This window comes from Pteronotus mesoamericanus, unplaced genomic scaffold, assembly GCF_021234165.1.
Source record: "Pteronotus mesoamericanus isolate MK-2021 breed Mesoamerican mustached bat unplaced genomic scaffold, CSHL_Meso_final scaffold_232, whole genome shotgun sequence".
Taxonomy (NCBI): domain Eukaryota; kingdom Metazoa; phylum Chordata; class Mammalia; order Chiroptera; family Mormoopidae; genus Pteronotus; species Pteronotus mesoamericanus.
In genome coordinates this window covers 14,038,685-14,062,498 of record NW_026555311.1, presented here as the reverse complement: position 1 = coordinate 14,062,498, position 23,814 = coordinate 14,038,685, and the positions used below count along the sequence as shown (strand labels likewise).

General features: G+C 37.7%; 1 protein-coding gene across 1 annotated transcript; it reads right to left on the bottom strand.

Annotated features, from left to right (window-relative positions):
• Positions 1-2,231: 2,231 nt before the first annotated feature.
• LOC129085333 (all-trans-retinol dehydrogenase [NAD(+)] ADH7-like) lies at positions 2,232-23,138 on the bottom strand. The gene is made up of 9 exons (XM_054591697.1): positions 23,040-23,138; positions 19,151-19,252; positions 17,073-17,211; positions 16,685-16,772; positions 16,371-16,587; positions 8,854-9,114; positions 7,252-7,387; positions 4,278-4,416; positions 2,232-2,371 (listed from the first exon to the last, which is right to left on the bottom strand). The coding sequence occupies exons 1-9, from the start codon at positions 23,055-23,057 to the stop codon at positions 2,347-2,349; spliced, it is 1,125 nt and encodes a 374-aa protein (XP_054447672.1). The 5' UTR covers positions 23,058-23,138; the 3' UTR covers positions 2,232-2,346.
• Between the last annotated feature and the right edge of the window lie 676 nt (positions 23,139-23,814).

Sequence of the window (23,814 nt, the reverse complement as noted above, 5' to 3'; positions counted from 1 at the left end):
AATTTCAGATAGTTAGATAAGTATATGATTCTCTCATGAGGCCTCCATTAGCTAATTATTACAGAGGAATATAAAAACTCCTAGATATAGAAAGGAGCAAGAGACAAAAAAGGACACTCTGGTGAAAGGAGCTTTTCAGACTGGAGTTGAGGTCGTGGGGAAAGAACATTCTTGGGAAAGCCGTGTAGTGTGTTTCTTCCTCTGGATAAAAATCATTTCATATTAGTCTTGGTGATAAGTAAAGCATGCTCTTTTCTGGACATATGTCTGAGGGAACTGACTACTGAGGTAGATACATGTAAAAAAAAAAATCTGTAAGGAATTAGTATTTTTCAGCTTCATAAACCTAAACAATTTTATTAATGTTCTGAGGCAAAGTGCTGGCCTTTTTACAATTCCCAGTAGGAGATGGTCATCTTTTCCAAAATTCTGGCCTTTGGGCATGTGGTTCCTTCAACTGGAAGAATTTTGCCCCTCTCTTCAGCAGGTCTGCTCCAGCTCACCCTTCGGATGTGAGCTTAAATTGACCTTCTCAGAGTGGCCTTCCAAGGCACCTTAGAGAAAGTTAAACACTCCTTCCCTTCTAGTCTTTTTTTTCCCCCGGCTAACATAATACCTGCCCTATTTAACACGTCATAAATTTAAGTGATACGTTTATATACAGGGTGGGCAAAAGTAGGTTTCCAGTTGAATACAAATAAATAATAAATAATAATACAAAAATAAACTCTGTTTTATGTGCTCATAATTGTAAACCTACTTTTGCCTCACCTCTGCTTTTGCTCACCCCTGTATTTGTTTACTGTCTTATTAAACGGGCCTGTTAGAACACAGTGTGCTCTGTGCAGGCAGAGGCTGTGTCAGTTTGATTCACCATGGTGAGCTAGGTGTGTACCTAACTCAGTGCTCAGTCCAAGGCTGAAATGGAAAACAAAGGTGCCAAATGAATGAATGTCTTTCACACATGATTTAAGTGATTAAATTCTAGATTATTTTTTAAACAAGCTAGATATTTTGTTTAACATTCCTTTAGCTATTTCTTGCTCATTTATCCTTTGATTTAACATTTAAGAACTCAGTTTGAAACTACTTCATGGTTTCCTTGACTACAAAAAAAAAAAAAAGTACACAAAAATTATTAGTTTCCTAATCTCTCCTGAGAACCAATGTTTTCAGATGATTTGGAAAACTTCATAGGCAGGTTTCCCTGGCAAGGTGCTGAATGAAGTTGTTTCTGTTCACTATTTGACCATGACAAACTCAGAAGTGAGAAATGATTCCTCAAAGTTTCACACTACATATTAAATATATAAAGTTGTGATATGTGTAACATTTATAAAAATAGAATTTACAGGAAGTTCTAGGCATAAAGTGGAGTTCATTTCAAAAACTGTGCTCTGTGAATATAAATGTTTATTCTTTCTTGGATTTATTTCTTTTGATATAACTATATCTGTATATAACTTTAGATATCCTTACTTAATATGCCTTTTGAAATATGAGATAAAATACATAAACATTAATTAACTTTACATATTTTTCTAGTAAACAATATTTTTTTTACAAGGCAGTTTTTCTATCATTAATTAAATCCTAGCTTCCTAGGGTCCTAACTATACATGTTGCTAATAGGTAATGGAAATGTCTCGCAATGATTCTTAAGTGGAGACTAAACATATATATGCATATATATGTATAATTTATCTATATATATGATATATATATTTATAAACTGTGACTCTTTGTAAATGCTTTGAAGATTGCCATAGTTAAATTTAGCTGATGTTGAAGGTACTTTACAAAATAATTTCACATACTTTTCAGGTATTTGAGCTACTTTTAGAAATAAACCTCAATTTAACAAACTGGTAAAAGCAAAAATAACTTTTACATATTGTGTTCAAACCACTTTTCATTGGGAAATGTTCATTGTGCAAAATGGCTTGAAATTACTTAGACATTTTTTAATCTCTCAAGGTAGGACTGTCCAAGCTATATTATATCCTTCTATCAAAATCACCAATTACTGCTATACTTACTTTCCTTATTTTTCTTATAAAGTACTTCATAAGTTTTCAGGTGCTTTAATACTTTATCCATAGACAATTAACAGTTCATTAACAATTGAAATTGTTCTCTTCAAACAAAATATATCACCGCAAAACATTTTGTAAAATATTGAAGTTTGAAACATTTTATTTATTTAATAAAGATTCTATATCTTCACCAAATCTTCTGTTCCTGCTTATATATATGAAGAAGCTCCACAGTCTCAGCAGAGGGATGTGTGAAAGGGCGGCTCCAGGTCACCATCACGCAACGGCAGACCGCCTGCCACTTAGAATTTCAAAACATCAGGATGACTCGAATGCTGAAATGTAAAATAATCATTTTTAGTGATTTGTGCCCATACTTTTCAAACAAGAACAGTTTAAGCAATTATCCATGCTACCTATTATAGAAAACTTCAGGTAAATTCTGTTGCTGGAAATCCTCCTGCACCAATTAATTTTCTTTCTCACGGGTCTATGATGAGAGTTTCTGAGCTGATTCTTGAAGCCTCAGCACAACTGCACCAGGTTGACTGGGGAAAGAGATTTTCTGGCCGTAGAGAAAGCATGAATAAGCCTGGGAAAGTGTGAACAGGAAAGGCAATCCATTGTGCTCAGACTTCTGGATGCCTAGAAGATTGTGGAAGTAGATGAGACCTACTCCCTGACTTTATCCTCACAGCCTGGCACTGAGGCTGCAGCCCAGTGGGTGCTAAATTCTCTGCTTTGGAATGACTGGCTATATTAACAAATGAAAAGTAAAGGCTTTCAAAACCATGTAAAGGCATTGATGTTTGGGACAACTTGAGTTTTAGTAGCTTAATGAAGGCCTGAGCACTTTGGTAAAGTACAGAAGGCAGGAGACCTTTTCCGCTACTGTATTAACATGCCCAGGGAAGAGATGATTGGACTGAACTAGGTAATGCTCTGGGCAATGAGAGGGAGGCAAGATGGAGGAGAGCCTGGGGGTTGCATCCTCAGGGCTCAGCATCAGTTTGCATGTGGTGGGCGAGAGTGAAGAAGTCAAATGCGATGCTCTGTCAGTAAAAGCAGAAACATGGCATTATTTGAGGTAATAATGTAGGAGGTACTGGTGGAAGACTTATCTGGGGCTAAGTTGGTGCAAGTGTAACACTCAAGTGAAGCCACGCAGGAAGTACATGTAAACCTAAGCTCTTTGTGTCCGAGGATAAAGGTCAGTTTGTGATACTAGAAGCAAAATTTCTGAGAGCAGAATTTCTGTTTCTTTGGACAACAGTTAATAAGTATGTTTCAAATTGGTCATACTGAGCTATTTGTTTAGCTTCACTGAGTAGAGGCTTGTTCTGACAGTTTAACCCATTGTTTTCTTGCTTAAAACAGGTTTAAATGTATGTTAAAAGTACACTAACCTGGTAGTCCAGGCCAGATGTAGAGACACAAGACAACATTGAAAAAGCACTTGGGGAAAACTTGTAAGAGTTTGGATCTCATGTTAACAGTTCCTTTTGCTAATGAAATCCAAATATTTGGTGTATGGTGGATGTCCAATAATATTTACAGACTCCAGTGAGTGAAATTTCATGTCATCTTTGTAGAAGGCTCTCTGACTGCTGTTGCAAACATCATAGTTAATGTTTGTGTGACTTTTTTGTATTCTACATCTGCTGTTGCCCAATCCTCAGAAGCAACAAGAGTAGTGACAATAACATCCATGTTTGCCAGGAACCTGCCAGTTCAGTCAGAGGAATTCACAGGCTCTGCATTGAGTTTACAGCCTGGTGCCGCCTCTACAAGGTACAGCAAGTTATTTACTTGTCTTTCACAATCTTAGTTTGTTCAACTACAAATGGTAGAAACAACATGGGACCTTCACGATTAGAAGAAAGCTCATTTGAAAGAGCACTTTGAAAATTGTAAAGGAAATTTTGTGGTATTACTTGAAAAAGCTAGCATCTTTATGATGAAATAAAAATAGCCATGATGAAGTCAGTCCACTGCAGAAAACAAAAGCCCAGTTTAAAAATTGTTTAATACAAGACAATGATATACTAAGTCTATAAAAAAAGTAATCAGCTATATCTTGCTAGTTAAAAAATTTAGAAATAGGGGAACAATGGGGGGCATCTGTAATAGTGTCAACAATAAAAAATCAGAAATAAAATATAAGAGAAACAGGTATATTTATAAACAGTAAAATTTAAAAGTAGCCTGTGTAAGACAAGATCACCATAAAAAGCCAAGTACCTTTGCCCTGAATAGAGCAGTTCAAATCCATCCTGGATTTTTTTAAAAGGTAAAACATGGGTTATCAACTGGTCCAGGTCATATTTCCCTTTCAGGAAGTCAGTCACTATTTTTGGAACATCATCCCTGCTTTTCCAACCTGTAAATAAGCACATATTTCTCTTCAGACTTTATTAAATAATATTTATATTTTATTATATTTGTAGCTTATCTCTTCTGCATTTTTACCTTTTCCCCATGCTGAACTCCTCAACATCACACAAATAGGCTATTCTTCCACCTTAGGAATCTGTTTTCAATTGCACACAAATAAACTATTCTCCCAAGGGCCAAAAAAAAAACCCCCACAGAAAACCTTTCATGACCCAACATCTCCTTCAAGCTGCCCCAAATCTCTGTTCCTTTTTCAGAAAAACTTCTTTATTTTACAGAAAAAAATCATCTCCAGTTCATTGCTTCCAGTTCCACCATCCCTCCTGCCATTCCCTCTTGAGCCCACTGGGCACCTGCAGTTGCAGCTCTCGTTAAGGCCACCATGACAGAGAAAAGGGTCAATGGGAGGCTGAAGCTTGTGCCCTCCCTCACCGTTATCTCGGGCACAAAAATGAGAGGCTGCTAGGTACATAGGTGGTTCTTTAGGGCTGGCCCCTTAGAGGAAATAAGACTTGAACTGACGAACAAACAACAAGAGATATGAGTTGAGCCACCTCATTTCAACTATTTGTGTGATATGGAGACATAATGAATTATTAGAAATAGAGTGAGTTATTTAGTGAATACCTGTTGGGTATACGCTAGTACCAGGCACCAGGCTGGGAATACAGCAAAGCAAAAAATACCAGGTTCCTGCTACCAGGAAGCATGGGAACCCTCACTCTTTACTTCAGAGAGACTGACAATGAACAACCAAAGGCAGAGGACATCTTCCAGTGACACAGACGAGAAGAAAAATAGAGCAAGGGCCATGGGCAGTGCTGCTGGGACCGAACAGGTGAGGGGCAGGGAGGGAATGCTATTTTATAAAGCTCAGGGAAGGCCTGCCTGATAAGGTGACATTCAGACCAAAACATAAAGGAAATGAGCTAGGCAGGAATCTTGGGAAAGAACATTTCAGGGAGAGGGCAGAGTAAATGCAAAGGCGTTGAGGTGGAGTGCTGGCAAGTGAGAACGGCAAGAAGGCCAGTGTGGCTGGAGCAGAGTGAGAACAGAAGAATAGCAGCACCTGGGGTCGGGGGGCAGATCATATGGACTCTGGCCATTGCATGTTTGGGGATTTTATTCTGAACAAGAAAAGAAGTCATTAGAGCAGCAATTTGCAAACTTTTTCCTATCATGGCACACATAAACCAATTACTAAAATTCTCCAGCACACCCAAAAATGCCAATCTAAGAAAAACAAGAGTTATAATTTTGATAGATTTACAAGAAAAAATAATAGTAATTACCTGCCCTTTTTGCTGTAAAGTGACTTTTTAGAAAATCAGGTGCCTATACTTGTATGTAGGATTTCTGGTACCAAAAAATAAAAAGTCAGATGCAACTTTATTATGCTGCGTGACCAATAAGATCCAGCTCTGTTACAGGACAACTATTGTTGTGTTGGCTATCGTCATTTTTCTGACAACCTAAGGGAAAAGAGGTCAGTGCCTCTGGCTACATAGTCAGGTATTGCATGTTTTAAAAATTCTTGCAGTGCACCAGTGTGCTATGCACACTGCTTGAAAATGGTTGCATTAGAGAATTTTGAGAGAGGCGTGGCCTGACCTCACTTCCTCTGAAACAGTTATGCTCTAGTTGTTCTGTGGGGAATGTTCTATGTAGGGGCCAAGGACAAGAGCAGGGAGACCATTTAAGAAGTTACTATGATGACGGAAGGAGCTGATGGTGACCTGGACAAGTGATGGTGAGAAATGGTCATGTCCTGGGTATACTTTGAAGAGAAAGCCAACAGGATTTGCTGAACTATTCACTGTGTGAAAGAAAGAGTGCAATCCAAGGTTTGGGCCTGATCAACAGGAACAATGGAGCTGTCATTCACTGAGATGGGAAGACTGGGGGAAGAGTAGGTTGGGGTCTAGGGTGGAGGTGGTGGCAGCAGGAGAGGTTTGGGGCAGGTTAGGTTTTCACATCTATCAAATATGCCAGTCAGGTGGGCAATTGGTTATATGAGTCTGTAGCTCAGCTGGAGGTCGAGGCAGAAGATATAAACTTAAATCCATGAGAGCAGAGGCAATTACCTTGAAAGTAGATGTAAATAGGAAAAGGTCTGAGGACTGAGCCTAGGACACACAAAAGTTGGAAATCTGAGGATGTGGAGGCTCCAGCAAATATTCCTGGAAGGAATGACCATGGAGGAGAAGGAACAGAACAAGAACAACAAACAACAAAGTAATATCTAGAAACGAAGTGAACAGAGTGAGAAAAAGGGAGCTACCAGCTGTACCAAATCATGCTGATAGCTCATATTAGACCAGGACTAAGAATTGAACATTTTTTTTGTCAGTAATTCTAGTGTGTATCTCAATTGTTCCTATAAAATGCAACAACTCCTTTTTGTTTATTTTGAATATGAGTCCAGAATTTTTTGTTGATGTTATTCTCAATTGAATAAATTCTATTTTTCATACATGTTCTTGCATACATGAGGAAATGGATTTATCCAGCACTTCCTTTTCCATAAAACCATTCCCATGGAAATATTGCCAGTGTCTCTCGTTCAGGCATTTGAGAAACTTGAGTTGCAAATGCTCATATTAAAAATGTGCCCACCAATATTAACACTATCTCCAGGTGAGGAGGGGTAGACAATGATCTTTTGTAACATTGTGGTCACAGCCTCATGTTAGATCACTTCATATCTATCTTTGGAACAAAGAACTTTAAGGGAGATATGATGAGACAATAGTTTCTCTCACTTGTTAAAGTGACAGAATTAAAGCCATCCCTCCTAGGACAGAGGCTCTGCCACTCTTACCTCCAAACACGCATCCCTTCCATGTGCGTCCAGAGAAGAGCAGGAATGGGTCATATGTAAGCTTGGTGTCTGATGGAGGAGCACCTACCACCACGCTAGTCCCATAGTTCTCATGGCAGGATGCGAGGGCATCAACCTGTTTAAAATGGAGACTATTTTTTTCTTCTGTCTCATAATATCTCACGGGCTCACAAGTGCCCAACATACTCTCACAGCTCCAGTAGTTGTAATAGTTTAAGTTTCCAAGTCATGGTGTTAAATTAGGCCCACATGCCTTTTGTTTTCTGCTCGTGTTATAAAATTCTCAAGACAATGCTAGTCTACATTTAGTCTTTCATACATTTGTGCTTTAAAGCAGACAGCAGAAATTCTTGTGGTCAGTGTTCATGGCATTTTCAGTGTGCCATGGGTCAAATCCAGGGGAAATCATTGTGATATTTTCCAATCAATATCACCATATCAGATAAGCCTTGGAAAGCATTTGGAACTAAACTAACTTCAATTAACTATACTGAAGTTATTTTTAAATGCTTATTTAAAAAGTTTACTGTGATAATTAAATAAAATACTAAAATGGGAGTTAAGGAAGTCTTTGGGTTTTTGTTTTTTGTTTTTTTGAGATTAATCCCACATTTTCTGATCATTTGCCTGTCTGGTTTTTCATTAATAATTTTTGAATACTTGCTAGATTGTAGCAATGGATGTTGAATTTTTCAGAGATCAATGTTCAGCAATACATTATCTGGAAACCAATAGCCCTTAACAATATAGCCAATATTTCATGTTGGCTCTGTAAACATACAACCTAGAATGCTATTTGTTGGTACAGAGTAATTCTAAGTGGCATTGCTCTTATGTAATGTCATGCTCCTAGTGACATTGTTAGGAAAGGAGCATGACAACAATGGTAAATTAAAGACTGATTATTCATAAACTGTCAATGGTATTAAAATGATTCAAATCTTCTACTCAGTCATGAGCAAGATTGGTTTTGTCTCACATTTCCAAGCGTCCTTTCCCTACCCCAGGCTGGGGCTTCCTTATCCAGAAGCTCCACACCTGCTCCTACATGGAGGCCGGTGCCGCTGGCTGCCACAATGGAGCCACGTTTGAGAAGTTGAAGGCTCCTAGTCTAAGGGAATTCAGACAAGAGAAAACAAAACCCAGCTGTGAAGAGAGAGAAGTTGGTTACATCATGGATTTTGGGGAAGAGACTGCCAAATTTGGAATAGCCTCTTCCTCGCCAGATCTCCTTATTTCTCCTCAGGAAGTCACTTTGTGCTGTTTGGCTTGCTAAAGTATCACAGATGGGATCACCTTTGCCAATAAATTCCCATACACAGACAAGGAAGAGAACACAAAAGGCTGTTGAAGTGGTTGATTACCTTGAACTCCAATCACATGAGAATAATGTGATGTGATACTTTGATCACTCAGAACTTCTCATAAGCTTTTGACTTTTGGGCAAAACTGCTTCATTACCAGTTTTTGCCTAACAGCTATTTCCATAGGTATTTGTTAATAAAGCTATGGAAAGTGAGTCTTACCTTGTGTGAGTAAATAACTTGTGTATTGTGTGGCTCCCTCAATCTTGGTTCTTACCATTGTATCAAGACGCCCAATTACTTCAAAACTGTAGCTCACGTTGTTGTCTGTCATTTCTGACAGCACCTCACTGATGGGCTTGGTAAAGTCCTTGGGACTGATGCACTCCGTGGCTCCAACAGCCTTGGCCTTCTCAAACTTGCTTTTGTTGAGGTCAATTCCAATGATCCTGGAAGCACCAGCTGACTTACAGCCCATAATGACTGAAAGGCCAACTCCTCCCAGGCCAAAAACAGCACAGGTGGAACCCGGAGTGACCTGCGGAGATAAAAGTTTTTGCAAATGCCAGTGGTATGATAAAAAATTTAAAGCTATAAAGTATCTCCACTATTAGGAACACAAAATTCAGAGGATGTTAGGATTAGATCACTTAGTCTGAAGATAATGCCACAAAGATTAGAAATGAAAGGTCTGAGAACAAAAAAGGAACAAAAATAGTATTTACTGGATAAGTGAAAATTCTTTATAAAAGCATACATCTTATAAAAGGCCTTTGTAATGCGAGTTTTTGCAGTCTTCTAACCTCATCTAGCCTCACAGCAGGATTAAATAAGCACTAAGATCTCCATTATCTCTTCTCCACAAAGCTATGCAAAATCAGTTTGAGATTCTGGTCTGACTAGCATTTTCTTAATAAACATAACTGAGACATTTTTAAATAATTTGGTTTTTCATCAGAGTCCAACCTCCATGTTTTAATTAGATGATCCATATGTAACTCCAGGAAGGAAATGTAAAGTCATTTTTGATCTTTTTACCTTGTACTGTCCTATATTACTGGAAGGTCTAGCCAAAAGTAACTTTCCTGCTAGAAGAGCCCTAATCACCATATTGCAGGAGACCTGAATACCGGAAAAGTACAGAATGGGTATGACACTCATTTTGGTACTTTCTTCTGCCTTCTTTCCTTTTTCTCCCTCCCACCTGTCCTTCCTTCCTTCCTTCCTTCCTTCCTTCCTTCCTTCCTTCCTTCCTTCCTTCCTTCCTTCCTTCCTTCTTTCCTTCCTTCCATCCTTCCCTCCCTCCTCCCTTCCTTCTCTCTGTCCCTCTCCTCCCACCTCCCTCTCCTTCTTTCTTCCCTCTTTTTTTTTTAAACCTCCTGGTTACTTAGCATTATCCTCTCTTACAGAAATTACCTGAAGAAGTAGCTTGTGTGTGTATATGTATGCATGTATTTTGAAATGTTTGCACCTATAAGCAGAGATTTATAGAGAACTGCAGCGGCGTTGTACCCACTCTCCATGAGTTATAATTTCAGCTACAGCATCCTAATTCTTCAATTTCATTCCCGATTTTCGAGCTTTGAAATCAGTGCAGTCATTCTCTCAAGTATCATTCAGTCATTTATTCATCCATTCAACAAACTTTATTGATGGATTCCTTGATGGCCAACATTTTATAATTTTACAACAGAAACTAAACCAGGAATTCTCGGTCTTTTCTTCTAGTTTTCTGCTAGCTTAATTATCTAGATTTGAGATGGAATCTGTTGTTTGTGGTTGAATTTTAGGTACAAAAGGTTATGATTCTAGCTTTGTTTGCTGGGAACTCATTCAACCCTCCTTATTAAATCTCTAGTAAACCTCAGAATCTGGTGGCCCCGGAGTACAGTCTTGCTGATAATTAAGGATTTGTAGCACTAAACACTTCTCCCTAAGTCCTTGATTCCTGACTTCCTTGCCACACTGCCTCTGAATCTTTAAGTGGATCATGGCCCCAGTGTCTGGTAATTTTAGATCGTTCCCTATACCCTCCTCCCCACTGATAAAACCAACAACAGCAAGCCAACAACTTATCTCCCCTTTCCAACTTTCCTGTTCTAAGGAATGGGGACTGGAGATTAGTATCTATAGTAAATCATCACATCATTACTATGGAAGAAAATAATAGTTTAAGATAACAATGTTAAATACAGGTTATTTTAAAATTTTTTAAAAATTTAAAGTATATAAGTTTCTACTTTTTGCTATTGTTTTTCTTCACTGTTCTGATCCATTTAGTGTTCTTTAATAATGGTCTGTGTTTCACCATGCCAAAGGTCTTTTGGACTGGTGCTGGATCGGCTCCTGGGAGATAACTGTTGACTCTTTGGAATATCCTGCCTGATGTGAGCGTCTTTGTGTGCCTGAGATCTGTGTTGTGCCAGATAATTTATGCTAACACTGAGGTTTGTGGTGAATGATTGTCTGTGGCTTTGAGCCACCAGCTTGACCTCTGGCGGTGCTGGGGTCCGAGTAACAGAGGTCAGTCATGTCAGTTCTGCATGGCTGCATCCCACAAAAGAAACCCTGACACCAAGACTAGAGTGAACTTCCCTGGCTGACAAACATGTGTTGTCACACATTGTTCCAGGGAGAATTAAGCTCTGTATCTGGACACCATTGGGAGAAGACAACTACAATCTTGCACCTGGTCTTTACTGGACACTATGTGCCATTTTCTTTGCTGGTTTCAACCTGTATCCTTTTTCTGTAATAACCTGAAACTTTGTGTACAATGAATTCTGAGTTACGTAAATTCTTCTTGTGAACCACTGAACTGAATTGCAGTTTGGGAGACTCCCAATTCACCCTCATATTACAACTTACATAAGTTTGAACTATTTTCAAATAGGCAAAGGCAAGTACATATGTCTCCTCAAGTGATTTGCCTTATGATATAGCTTCTAGGGGAAAAAAAAAACACCTAAAAGTAAAAGATGTATTGGTTAATAGTATATTCCTCATTAATAATATGGTATTAATATGCCATGTACTGTAAAAAAGGTATAAGTACTAATGTAAAACTATGTCCAATGTCTATTCTTTTACCTCTATCTTGGTAGAGAATTCTTTAGAAAAATTTTCAGAAAAATTCTTAAGGACAATCTCAAGGAGACCTTGGGAAGAAATGTTCCATCTTCAAGATTTTCCAAAGAAATCTAGAAGCAAGTGGGAACTAAAATATTCCACTGGTATATGCAGGCATGCCAATGTTATACATTTGTACACCTCAGACCTGTCTTGTACCCATGTCTGGGAAAAGCTACCTCCCTGGATTTTATCATCTAATCAGTAAAACTAAAGATATAACAAAACTTTGAGACTTGGGACACTCCCTGCACCTGAAGCAACATTCTGTTGAATTATGAGAAGAAGTTTTTGCTTAGATGGAATAGACAGAAAAATAAGATCTTCTCTGAGCAAGCAGGTAACTTTAAACTGAGAGTGATATTAAGGAACCAACCACATGAGAGCTTGGGAGAGGAGTGTTCAAACAGTCAGACTAGCATGTGTAGATGCCTTCATGTAGAAACAGCTCAGCAAGCTTGCGGATGCTAAAACAGGCAAGTGTGGCATGAAATGAAACTGTTTCAAGTGTGAAAACTACTGAAGGATTTTTGGACAAAACTAATGTGGTCCAGTTTATGTTTTATGAGATTACCTTGGCTTGTAAATGGAAAATTATTGGAAATGGTCAAGGAGAGTAATGAGGACAACAGAAGGGAGGCCATGGCATGGGTCCAGTCAAGATATAATAATGATATTACATTGAAGAAAATGGAGAGATTTAAAATATACCTTGTACATAAAGTTAACAGGACTTGCTCTTGGATTTCAGCTAAGATGGTGGGGAAGAAAGATAAAAAATGAAGAAATTGGAAAGGGCAAATATGTTTGAGGGACAGAGAGTAAAAAAGTTAAGAATTCAGTTTTATATCTATTCAGTTTGAAATATTTGTGAGACATGAACATGGAGGTGTCAGATAGGGAGTTGGATAAAAGAATTTGGAGAGAGTTTGAGTTATTTGGGATCAAAATACATAGTTTTACTAAAGACGTGGGAGTTGATGAGAACACCATAGTAAGGGAATTGCTTGGATTGCTTGTGGGAATGGCTGTCCTATTACAAATTACATGTTATTCTACTTATTTCTTGGACTTATTAATAGCTACATAAATTGAGTCCAAATATGCATTCTTAAAAACTCATTTGTATACAAAAGAGACAATAAACCAGAATTTCATTTTGCCAAGTTGTTCTAAAAAACAAACAAACAAAAAGAACACCTCATTTATACTTTCATATTATATACCAGCTATTATGGATTGAATTGTGTTCCATCCAAATTTGTATGTTGAAGTCTAAACCTCAGTACCTCAGACCGTGATCTCATTTGGACATAGGATCTTTGCAGAAGTAACCAAATTAAGATAAGCTCATTAGCGTGGGCCATAATTCAATATGACTTGTGTCCTTCTCAAAAGGGGAAATTTAGACACAAGGACTGGCATTACTGAAAGATGATGTGAAGGAGAGCCACCTGGCACAGATCCTTCACTCACAGCCCTCAGAGAACAACAATCCTGCCAGCACCTTGATTCTAGTCTCCAGAATGTAAGACAACATATTTCTGTTTAAGCCACTTAGTCTGTGGTACTTCACTAGGACAGCCATTAGCAAACTAACAAACCAGCATTGATACCTATATTGTGTAAGAAAAAAGATGAGTTTCAATAAACTCAAGGTGGATAAAAGACTTAAATATAAGTCATAACACCATCAAAGTCCTAGAGGAGAATATTGGCAGGAAACTCTCAGATATTCCATGCGGCAATTTTTTCACCGATATGTCTCCTAAAGCAAGGGACATAAAGGAAAGAATAAACAAGTGGGACCTCATCAAAATAAGAAACTTCTGCACAGCTAAAGAAAACATCAGCAAAACGAAAAGCGAGCCAACTCTATGGGAAAATATATTCGCTAATGATACATCAGACAGAGCTTTGATCTCCAAGATACATAAAGAACTCACTCGACTCCACTCCAAGAAGACAAACGATCCAAACAAAAAATGGGCAAAGGACCTGGGCAGACACTTTTCCAAGGAAGAGATACAGAGGGCCCAGAGACATTTGAAAGGATGCTTGGCATAACTAGCCATCAGAGAAATGCAGATCAAAACCACCATGAGGTACCACCTCACACCGGTCAGAATGGCCATCATAAACAGATCCACAAACAACAGGTGCTGGCGAGGCTGTGGAGAAAAGGGAACCCTAGTCCACTGTTGGTGGGAATGCAGACTGGTGTAGCCATTGTGGAAAGCAGTGTGGAATTTCCTCAAAAAGCTGAAAATGGAACTGCCTTTTGATCCAGTGATTCCCCTGCTGGGACTATACCCTAAGAACACCAAAACGCCAATACAAAAGAACCTATGCACCCCAATGTTCATAGCAGCACAACTGACAATAGTCAAGTGTTGGAAGCAACCTAAATGCCCATCAGTAGATGATTGGATCAAAAAACTATGGTACATTTACACAATGGGACACTACGCAGCAGAAAGGAAAAAAGAACTACTAAACTTCGCGACAGCATGGATGGAACTGGAGAGCATTATGCTAAGCGAAATAAGCCAGGGGGTGAAAGACAAATACCATATGATCTCACCTATAAGCGGAACCTAACCAACAATACAAAGATGCAAGGAAAATAAGACCCACAACCCTGAAAGGAAAAGAAACCAACAGAGACAAGAGGGAAAGAGGGAGGGGGGATAGGGGAAAAGGAAGGGAAGTAGAAAGTCAAGGAACATATAACAAGGACTCATGGACAAAATCAAAGGGGTAGAGTTGAGGGAGGGGGGGAGGGAGGGAGGGGGCAAGGGAAAGTGGTGGGGGGGAGGCAGAGACAAATGTAGTTGAAAAAATTAATTTATTAAAAAAGAAAAAAGGATGTAGCAAAAAGGCCTTTAAGTTTGTATTAACATGCTAAATTTTTTAATTTTTATCACTAATTTATTGTTATATTTTTAATCGGATGACAAATTTACACCTTTTTAAGATAACATTTAATTTTGAAGATATTTGCATTCAAAACATTAATAAAATATATTTTCTTTTAAAGTGGAAAGTATCATGCCATGTTATCCCTGTGAGGTCAAATATAAATGCTGAAGTGATCCCTTTCTTCCTCTCCTCTGGATGCCTGCATGCTTATTTTCTATATGGCTAGTTTTCACTTAATCACTACCTGATGATGTATCTTCAATTGCTGAACTAAAACTTTAAAAAAAGGTAAATAACCACACTGGATTTAAAGCATAAAGTAATATTTCTTTCTCCAAAATCCTTTGTTTCCTCTCCTTGACATATTTGCAAAGTTCTTAAAAGCATGGACATTTCTTATACCATGCTTATTTCATATACCCCAAAATGGGTAAAATGAACCCAGAAAGGACAGTGTCCATGGTAAAGCCATGGCATAAATATTGTTCATATTTCTTGTCAATTTTACTAAAAGACTTTTTGGAGAACTGGTTAAGTATTCCTTACCATTAACACTAGTAAGAATTTTTAAATGTGTTTATATTGTTTAAAGTCCAATGCAAAAATCACATATAAAATTAAAAAAAAAAAACTTGAGGGAATATGCTGGTAGGTTGTTTGGGCCTATTTCTCTAGAACCCTGAAAGTAAGAGATTTTTCAGTTCATGTGGGATTTTTTTGTAGAAAGGTTTTAGAATGTCTCAATATTGGCACAATGTGTCTTCCACAAAATGAAAGTTCAGTAAATAATTAGGTTGATTACATTTGAGTTGCCATTACATGTAATTTGGAAATCTTGAAAAGCTTACTTTGACATGTTAGACATCATATCAGAAGAAAGAGAAAAAGAAATAGAGAAACAGAATAAATTCAGTTAAGTGACTTCTTAAAACCTCTCACAAGACAATTGGAATTCTCTGTGGAAAACTGAGTTCTTCAAAGGCTGCATTAGCATTAATTAATTTCTCCACTGCTTGTGTAATAAAGTCCAAATTCTTTAGCCTGTCATGCAACCAGATTCCCAGCACATCCTGTGTCTCGTTTTTTCCCTGCTTTATTACTCCCTTTCAAGTCAATTTGCACTACTCCCAGTGCTCCATATACGCAAAAAATTTTCCTGTCTTTAGCTAATCTGTTCCCGCTAACTTGAATGCCTCCCTCTCCCCTGCCATTACCATTTATTATGCATAGTCCAAATGCCACCTCTTCCAGAAAGCCTCCTATGTCCTTTGACCCTGAGAAGTTATGCTTTTTCTGACCTGAATAAGAAACGTATTTATGCCTCTTTCATTGAATTTGTCTTCTGCCTTATATTGTATTTACATGTATGTCTTACTTTCCTTATTTTATTGTAAACTCTGAGTGAAGATAAAATATGTGTATAAAGGCCTAAAACAGTAAATAATAAATAGAAATATTAAAATTCTTCTTAAAAAAAAGAAAGAAGATGAGTTTCAGAATCTAAATTATAAAATTTAGAAATAAACCTGAAGGAAATGTAGAGGAAACAAAATTAAATATAGAAATTTTATTTTCACTTATTTAGAAGTAAAATGTCTAATCTGAATTTTTAATTTTTTCTTCAGTTGATTTGGCATTGTGTAGAAGCAGCCTGCATATTAAATATTTTCAAAAATCTTTAGGATTCTGAAAAATCATTAAGAAAAAAAAAAAAGGGAGAAACTAGCCCATCTGGTTTCTTACCTTGCCAGTTTTAATAGCAGCTCCATATCCCGTGGAAAATCCACACCCAATTAAACAGACTTTCTCAAGAGGAGCCGCGTCATCAATCTTAGCAATGGAAAATTCATCCAACACTGTGTACTCAGAAAATGTGCTGGTGCCTAAGAAGTGGTACACTGTTTTGCCTTTGCATGTAAATCTGCTAGTGCCATCAGCCAGTACTCCACGACCAGTAAAGCTATTTGATACACAAAATACGCATGTCAGTTAATTGATTAAAAAATTAGCACAGGAACAATTTAAATGGCATTAGAATAAAAATGACTGAAACCTACTCGGACTTAATGCAAGCGTTTCCATATGGGTTGAGGCAAACTTTGCATTCTCTGCATTGAGGCAGAAAGAGGGGAATGACTTTGTCACCTAGAGGGAAAACATCATGATATAAGATGTTGATCATTAACATTAAAATATGAAATAAACAAGTGTGAATCGATTCCATGACAAATTCAAGCATTCTAAAGTTTATAAACTTCATAGGGTTTACTTGCTAAAGACTGACTAATTAAACTTCACTCTGTGTCATACATTCATTCTCCTTGTACCCCTTTATTTTCCTAAATTGCATTAAGGTTCTCTCTAATAATCCCTAGTTGTGTTGTTTACTTTGATAGGATATATAGACCCTACTTATCTCAGACTTCTGACTTGACATCCACACACCTGGTTTCACTGTAGTCACTCCGTCTCCAATGCTTTCCACAACCCCAGCTCCTTCATGTCCCAAGATCACAGGAAATTTAGCCACCATTACTCCTTTAATCACATGGTCATCTGTGCCACAGATTCCTGTGGCAATAATCTGTGCTCAAAGACAAGAACATTGCTATAACCAGCACACTGCTCACTTCACAGCTGGGAGGATATTTAACTTATTCTTGAAAAGATTATAATCGTTTACTCAGTATGATTGACTAATATAATAGTGTTGACTCACAGGAGATTCTGACCCTAATACCAACCATCATTCATGATCCCTCTCATCAAGGGATTTACAATATTGCTGCCTCTGCTCCTATTTATAATCTCAGTGTCTGTCTATACTAAGTCAGTGTTCTTGTGAGGGATACAGATGTTACCATGTGGCCAGCACAGAAGTAGATTTTTATAGCCAGGCCCTCTTAAAACTCTCTTAATGAAAGGTTAAAGGGAATGGCTTGCACAAAAGTAAGTGTGGAGCAAAGCCTAACTGTTACTACAGTGCACAGGTAACAGGGAAAGGTCAAAGAAGGACTGGCAGCAACACCTATTCAGCAAGCTGGTAACCAAACCAACCAAAGGGGTTAGGCTGTGTCCAAGGGATTTGGGGAAGCACCCCAGGAAGCTGTCATTTCTCCAGGCATAAATGAGTTTCTCATTCTTTGAGAAAAGTAATCCCAATACTATCTGACTTCCAAAAGATGTCAAAAGAAGTCATTAGTCATGATTACTAACTTGGGAAATGCCCTGTCTGGTTTCAGGAACTGTGACCCTGCCAATACCCTGGAGGGTCCCAAGGCTGGAAATAATCAGGACGCCTTGGAGAAACAGGCTCCTCAGGAGATGCTACCTGTCCCCACTGGCAGGGGTATAGCGCCTGCCTCTCTGCTTTGCCATGGAGGATTGGGTATCAAGGACGAGTAAGTTATCTCGAGCTGAGGTACAACCTAAGATAGATGCCAATCAAATATTGGCAGCAGACAAGAAATTAGGAGGGCACAGAGAAAGGGCAAAAAGGCCCGTACCTCTCTGCTCAGCTTGGACATGGTCGAAGTCCTCATTTTAGCCGAAAGCAGTCTCCTTGTCTCTTGGTGGCTCCCTCCCCATGCCTGGCTCAGGCTTGAAGCAATACCAGAGTCAGCCCTAAACCAAATCTGGCGATTCCCAAGGAAATCAGGCCTAAAAGTAAATTCTTTAAAGTGTGCCTTGTTCTTCCCTAAAAAGCTCTAGCCAGCTCATGCTGGGAAGGAAATTTACATTATTCACAGATCCTAACCCTATACCCTTGGACACTCTTGTGTTTCCTATGCTCTCATATTTAGTTGTCTCTCTTGTTTACTAGTCTGCTCTCGGACCTATGTAAATGAGTGTGTTCCTGGCATTTGTTTTCTTCAAGACATCACCTATTCTCTGTAAACTTTAACACACAGATATAATGAGATAACCTGTGCATTCCTGTAACCTAGCCCCACTGATAACCTTTTCAATAAAAGCCTTTGTACAAAGGGGCTCAGGGTCTTCCCCACTGGGGGATGTGCCACGTCCCCTCTCCCCGCAAAAAGAGAAGTGTTTGCGATGACTCATGTTTAGTCCCCCCACATCTGTGACAGCTCTGGGACGGGCTCTGCTCCCATCTCAGCTGGCCCCGGACAGTAACCCTCAGATTCAGGGAGTGCCATGCTCCCTGCGGCACGCTCCATTCCCTCTATGTGGCAGTTGCTGCCCCACCTGGGAGGAGTGGGGACCTGAGTGGGGCTCCCCTGTGGTGGCACACACTGTCCCATTGCCACGCAGCGCAAGAACTAACCGTTTTTTAAAATCTGAATCATGTCAATACAAATTTAACAAATGAAAGTTTTAACAGAGCTGATTAGTACCATTGTTTTTAATGAATACCAATTTAAACAATAAACAAGAACCATAAGAGAATTAATATACAAAGTTTGAGAAACATCCTTATTTAAGAATCCAACCTCACAACAATGATATACTCAGTGTAGGTGTGATAACATTTTAGGCTTATCTACCCTAAGGGTCATTACCTTGATACGAACTTCTTTAGCCTTTGGTGGGGCAACTTCTATTTCCTCAATGCAAAGGGGTTTATTCAGCTCCCATAACACAGCTGCTTTGCATTTAATAACCTAAGAAATTGATGAGAGTTATAATGGTTTGTAGTTATGTCTTCGTAAATACAGATTTCTCAAATAATAAAAATATGGACAAAAGTTTTTCTATAACATTCTAATTTGACCACGATGATATTCATTGAAGACTAGAATTGTAATCCTTAGAGATCATCTTGTGTGCACCCGTGACTGACGTATGAGAAATGTAGCCCGAATGATTGATCCACAGTCACATAACAAATGAGAAGCAGCGCTGGACTAGACCTGAGCTACAACTCTTTGCTTTTTTTGCTTGTGGTCAAATAATATTACACTAAAATAGGTCCTTGTACTATAATTTCAAATTAACAAAACTGCCCTCTTTTATCACTTATCCACAAGGGCAAATTTATACAACTAAAAATGCTGCTGATTTTTCTGCAAGAATTTAAGCCAGTATTTAAGTGCTATATAATAGTGTAGCAATGGGGAAGGAATTAAAAATTAGCATAGTAGAGATGAAGGGAACCACAGATGTCATGAAGTGTATAGACTGGGAGTTCCTAGGTGACTCAGTCTAGAACTTCACATCTCTATCCCTTTTTTGCACCTTGGTCAGTTTTTGCATATCTTTGGGTCTTAAATGCTGCAAGCAAAAATGACAAAAGTAAACATTTTTGGTACATACAATGCTTAATCAAATTTATAAGGAAAGCATGAAGATGTCCACCCACTCCCACTATTCCTGCCCTCCCACATACCATACTCACACCCAGAGATACATGCAAAGGACAGAAGGAGGAAAATGTAACAAATTAATGAATATATAATACAATATTTTTTCTCCTCAGTTATAAAAAGGTGTTTTTTTGTTTTTGAGGGTTTTTTTGTTTGTTTTTTTGCTAATAGAAATGTAATTCTAAGCCCATAATAACTTTTTTTGTTTAATGAGAACACACAGTACTGTAGAAGGGGCAGTGAAATGGGCAATTCATTAATATCAATACCTTTTTTTTCTTGTAAATGATCACATTTTATTTTTTTGGTAACTTTATTGAGATATCTTTGATATACAAAATCTGGATATATTTAAGGACTATACCTTGATGTTATATGTATCACCACAATCAAACTAAATAACTTATCCATCATCTCTACATAGTTACTAGGATGTTTGTGTGTGTGTTGTGTGTGCATTGAAAAGATGTAACATCCATCCTTTTTAGAAAATTTCAACTATTCAATGGAATATTGTTAACTATCATCACCATGCTGTATATTACAACTCCAGAACTCATTCATCTTGCATAACTGAAACTTTGTACTCTACTTAAGAGTATGTTGACCTTAGACACAGAGATCAGACTGGTGGATGCCAGAGGGGAATGGGGTTTGGGGGTACTAGATGAAAAGGGTGAAGGGATTAAGAAATACAAATTGGTAGTAACAAAATAGTCATGGGGGTGTAAAGTAGAGCATAGCAAATATAGTCAGTAATGTTGCAATGACTGTGCGTGGTGCCCGGTGGGGGCTGGAGGTGTCGGGGTGGGGGAGAACTTGGTGAGGTATGTGATTGTCTGACCACTGTGCTGTACCCCTGAAACCAGCATGGAATAATGTTGAAGGTGGACTGTGGCTGGAAAAAAATTTAGAGTTATTGGTATTTCAAGCTAAGGAGAAGACAATGACAATGGTCACCTCATTTCTTGACAAAGGGTACTTCACTTTTTATATAAAAGTACAGTTTTTGTTGTTTAACAATACCAGTTTCACAGATTAACTAAAGAACTATTTAAAGTTTAAACAAGGGCTATTTTGACCTTTTACCCTATAATTTTATTTTTAAAATCTACCTTAAAAATGCTAAACTCATAAATATCATAATATATATTAGAGGTTAATACAGCACTACTTATAAAAGGAAATATATAACCAATGTATGTAAACAAATATGTAAGCAATAATAGAAAAATGGTGAAATAAATTGTGATAAATCTAGAAATTAGTTATAAATTTAAAACATGTTTACAAATTTAAGTAGGAAAAATAGGATAAAAATATTTATACTGTGAGTACAACTACATAAAATACAACTGAAAAATGTAAGGATGGAAGTACAAACAAAAATGATGGTAGTTTTTAGGATGTAAGAATATGGTTGATTTTCTTCTTCTCATATTTTCTGATCATTTCAATTTGCTAGGATAATTATTGTTATGGGCTGGATTGTGTTACCCAACATTCATATGTTGAAGTCCTGACCTGTAGTACCTCAGGATGTCTCTGTATTTGGAAATAGAGTCTTAAGAGATAATTAAGTTAAAATGAGGTTATTAAGGTGAGCCTTAATGCAATATGACTAGTGTCTGTATAAGGACTCAGACATGTGTAAAGAGAAGACCATGTGAAAACAAAAAGAAGATGGTCATTTACAAGACAAGGAGAGAGACCTCAGAAGAAACCAACTTTGCTGACATCTTGATCTCAGACTTTAGCTTGCAGAACTGTGAGAAAATAAACTTCTGCTGTTTAAGCCACCCAGTCTGTGGTACTTTGCTAAGGCAGCCCTAGCAGACTAAAACATTTATTATAAAAAGGGAAAAAAGTAATCCACAGTGTAAACAGAGCCCCCATTTTCATGAGCTACTGAAACACTAGAGCAACTTGGCATATATATAACCCTTATGCAAACTCTGCTATTGCATAACTATCTCCATATCAAAATTATTCAGGCTTTATGCTGTATCTTAAATTATACACTGCATTACTAACTATAATTAGAAAGTGTTTCCTCCAGCATTGGAAATATTCTAACAATGGTTAGATATCCAGTTTGTAGGACTTGAGCATCTGTTGGTTGGATGGAGTTACAAATTTTTTAGATACCTTTCAGCCATAAAGTTCATTAACTTCTGTGCATGGAGTTGCTAGCTTCTGTAGTGCAAAATTAATTCCCCAATTAATCTAGTTTTTCTGGGTTTCTGACCCAAACTGAAATGTTCTTATTCTACTTCTATTCAATTCCAGGAACAAAGATTCCTAATTCTAACATCATAGGGTCTCCTTATTCATCATATTACCTAGACTTCAAAGTCATCTTCACTTTTACAAACCTTAAGATAGGTTAAAGGCAAAGCTGTTTAAGTTAAAACAATCAAACAACTAAAACAAGAAAAAAGCACCTAACACTACAAAAAGATTGTCTACATTTAAAGCAAGGAACTATTCTGACCAACTGGCAAATGAACAGAAAATGCCAAAGCTATTTCAGAAGTTATTGCTGTTTTTAAAATAATAAATGTACTTTACTACAATGTATTCTTGTTTTTAAAGATTTTTAACTTATTTTTTTTATGAAAACAATGTCTTTAACAAAGCATAATACTCTGTTGTCTACTTTGCATCCCAGAATTAGCATTTTCCATAGTTAACAGCAGGAAAATCTTTTCCCAACAGCGGGGAATGAACCCTGGTCTCCCAATGAACTAGAGGTGAATGCAATGCAGGTCAATGAGACTATTGAAAGCCTCTTTATGGAAACACTTTGCTTTCCAGAGAAAATGCCTTACTTTCCTGAAATCAAGTTGCTATAATATCAGTAAAAGCCACATTTCTCCATTTTCCATCAATGTCTTACTAAAAAACCTTCCATATACTGTTTTCATTGGTATGCTGTTTCACTCTATCCAGTGTCTCCTCCCCAGGCATTTAATTCCTCAAGAAATAACCCCAAGTACTCAATTACTTTTATGTATTCAAAGTTCTAAAAACCAACCCCACAATATTAGATTGAGATCATGAGGTACAGAAATGTTCTGCTTACTTTTCCAGCAGTGCCCATCCTCTCTTGCTCCTGGTTCTGTAGTTCAGTAAACAGACTTTTTCTCACTGATGTTCAGCTCACTCTGCTATAAATAATAGCATCCAATACCCCTAGATAAATAGTCTTCCAAAAGGCCCGCTTTCAACAATGACTCACAGCTTCCGGGACTATCCAGCAGTACATGAACTCCACCCATTGCAGAGAAAGTCATGAATATAAATACAGAAATTTGTGATCAAACTAATGGTAGAGATCTAACAAGGACAAAATAATACAACCTATTGAAAAGAGCTGAAAGCATTCTTACCTCTTTATATTTGGGGATATAGAAACAAGTCAGGTTAGTTGAGTTCAACACAATACATTAAGAATGTATTGTGTGCTTCTTCAGCTGCTCTGCTCAGCACAGCTGATCATAGGGATATACATGTATACTTGTATTTGTGCTCTACTTCATTCTGCAAAAAGTTGATATAGTTTGTGGAAAACATAATTAAACATAAATGGCAATAGGGCCAAGGAAATATAATCAATTAGAGTAGAGGTACAGGTTGGGAAAGGAGAATTGGGGGTACATAGAACATAAGATGTGGACAACTATGGTTTCTAGGTGTTTGGGTGACAGAAAGAAAAGTAAAACTTGTTTCCCTTGCACATGGAAAGAGTACAATCTGGACCCAAATCACCATTGTGCCCAGAGTTGTCTAATTTGGTTGTGTAGCTTGTGCACAGCAGGAGGGTGCACAATGCAGACAGGAGGAAATTGAAATGCAGC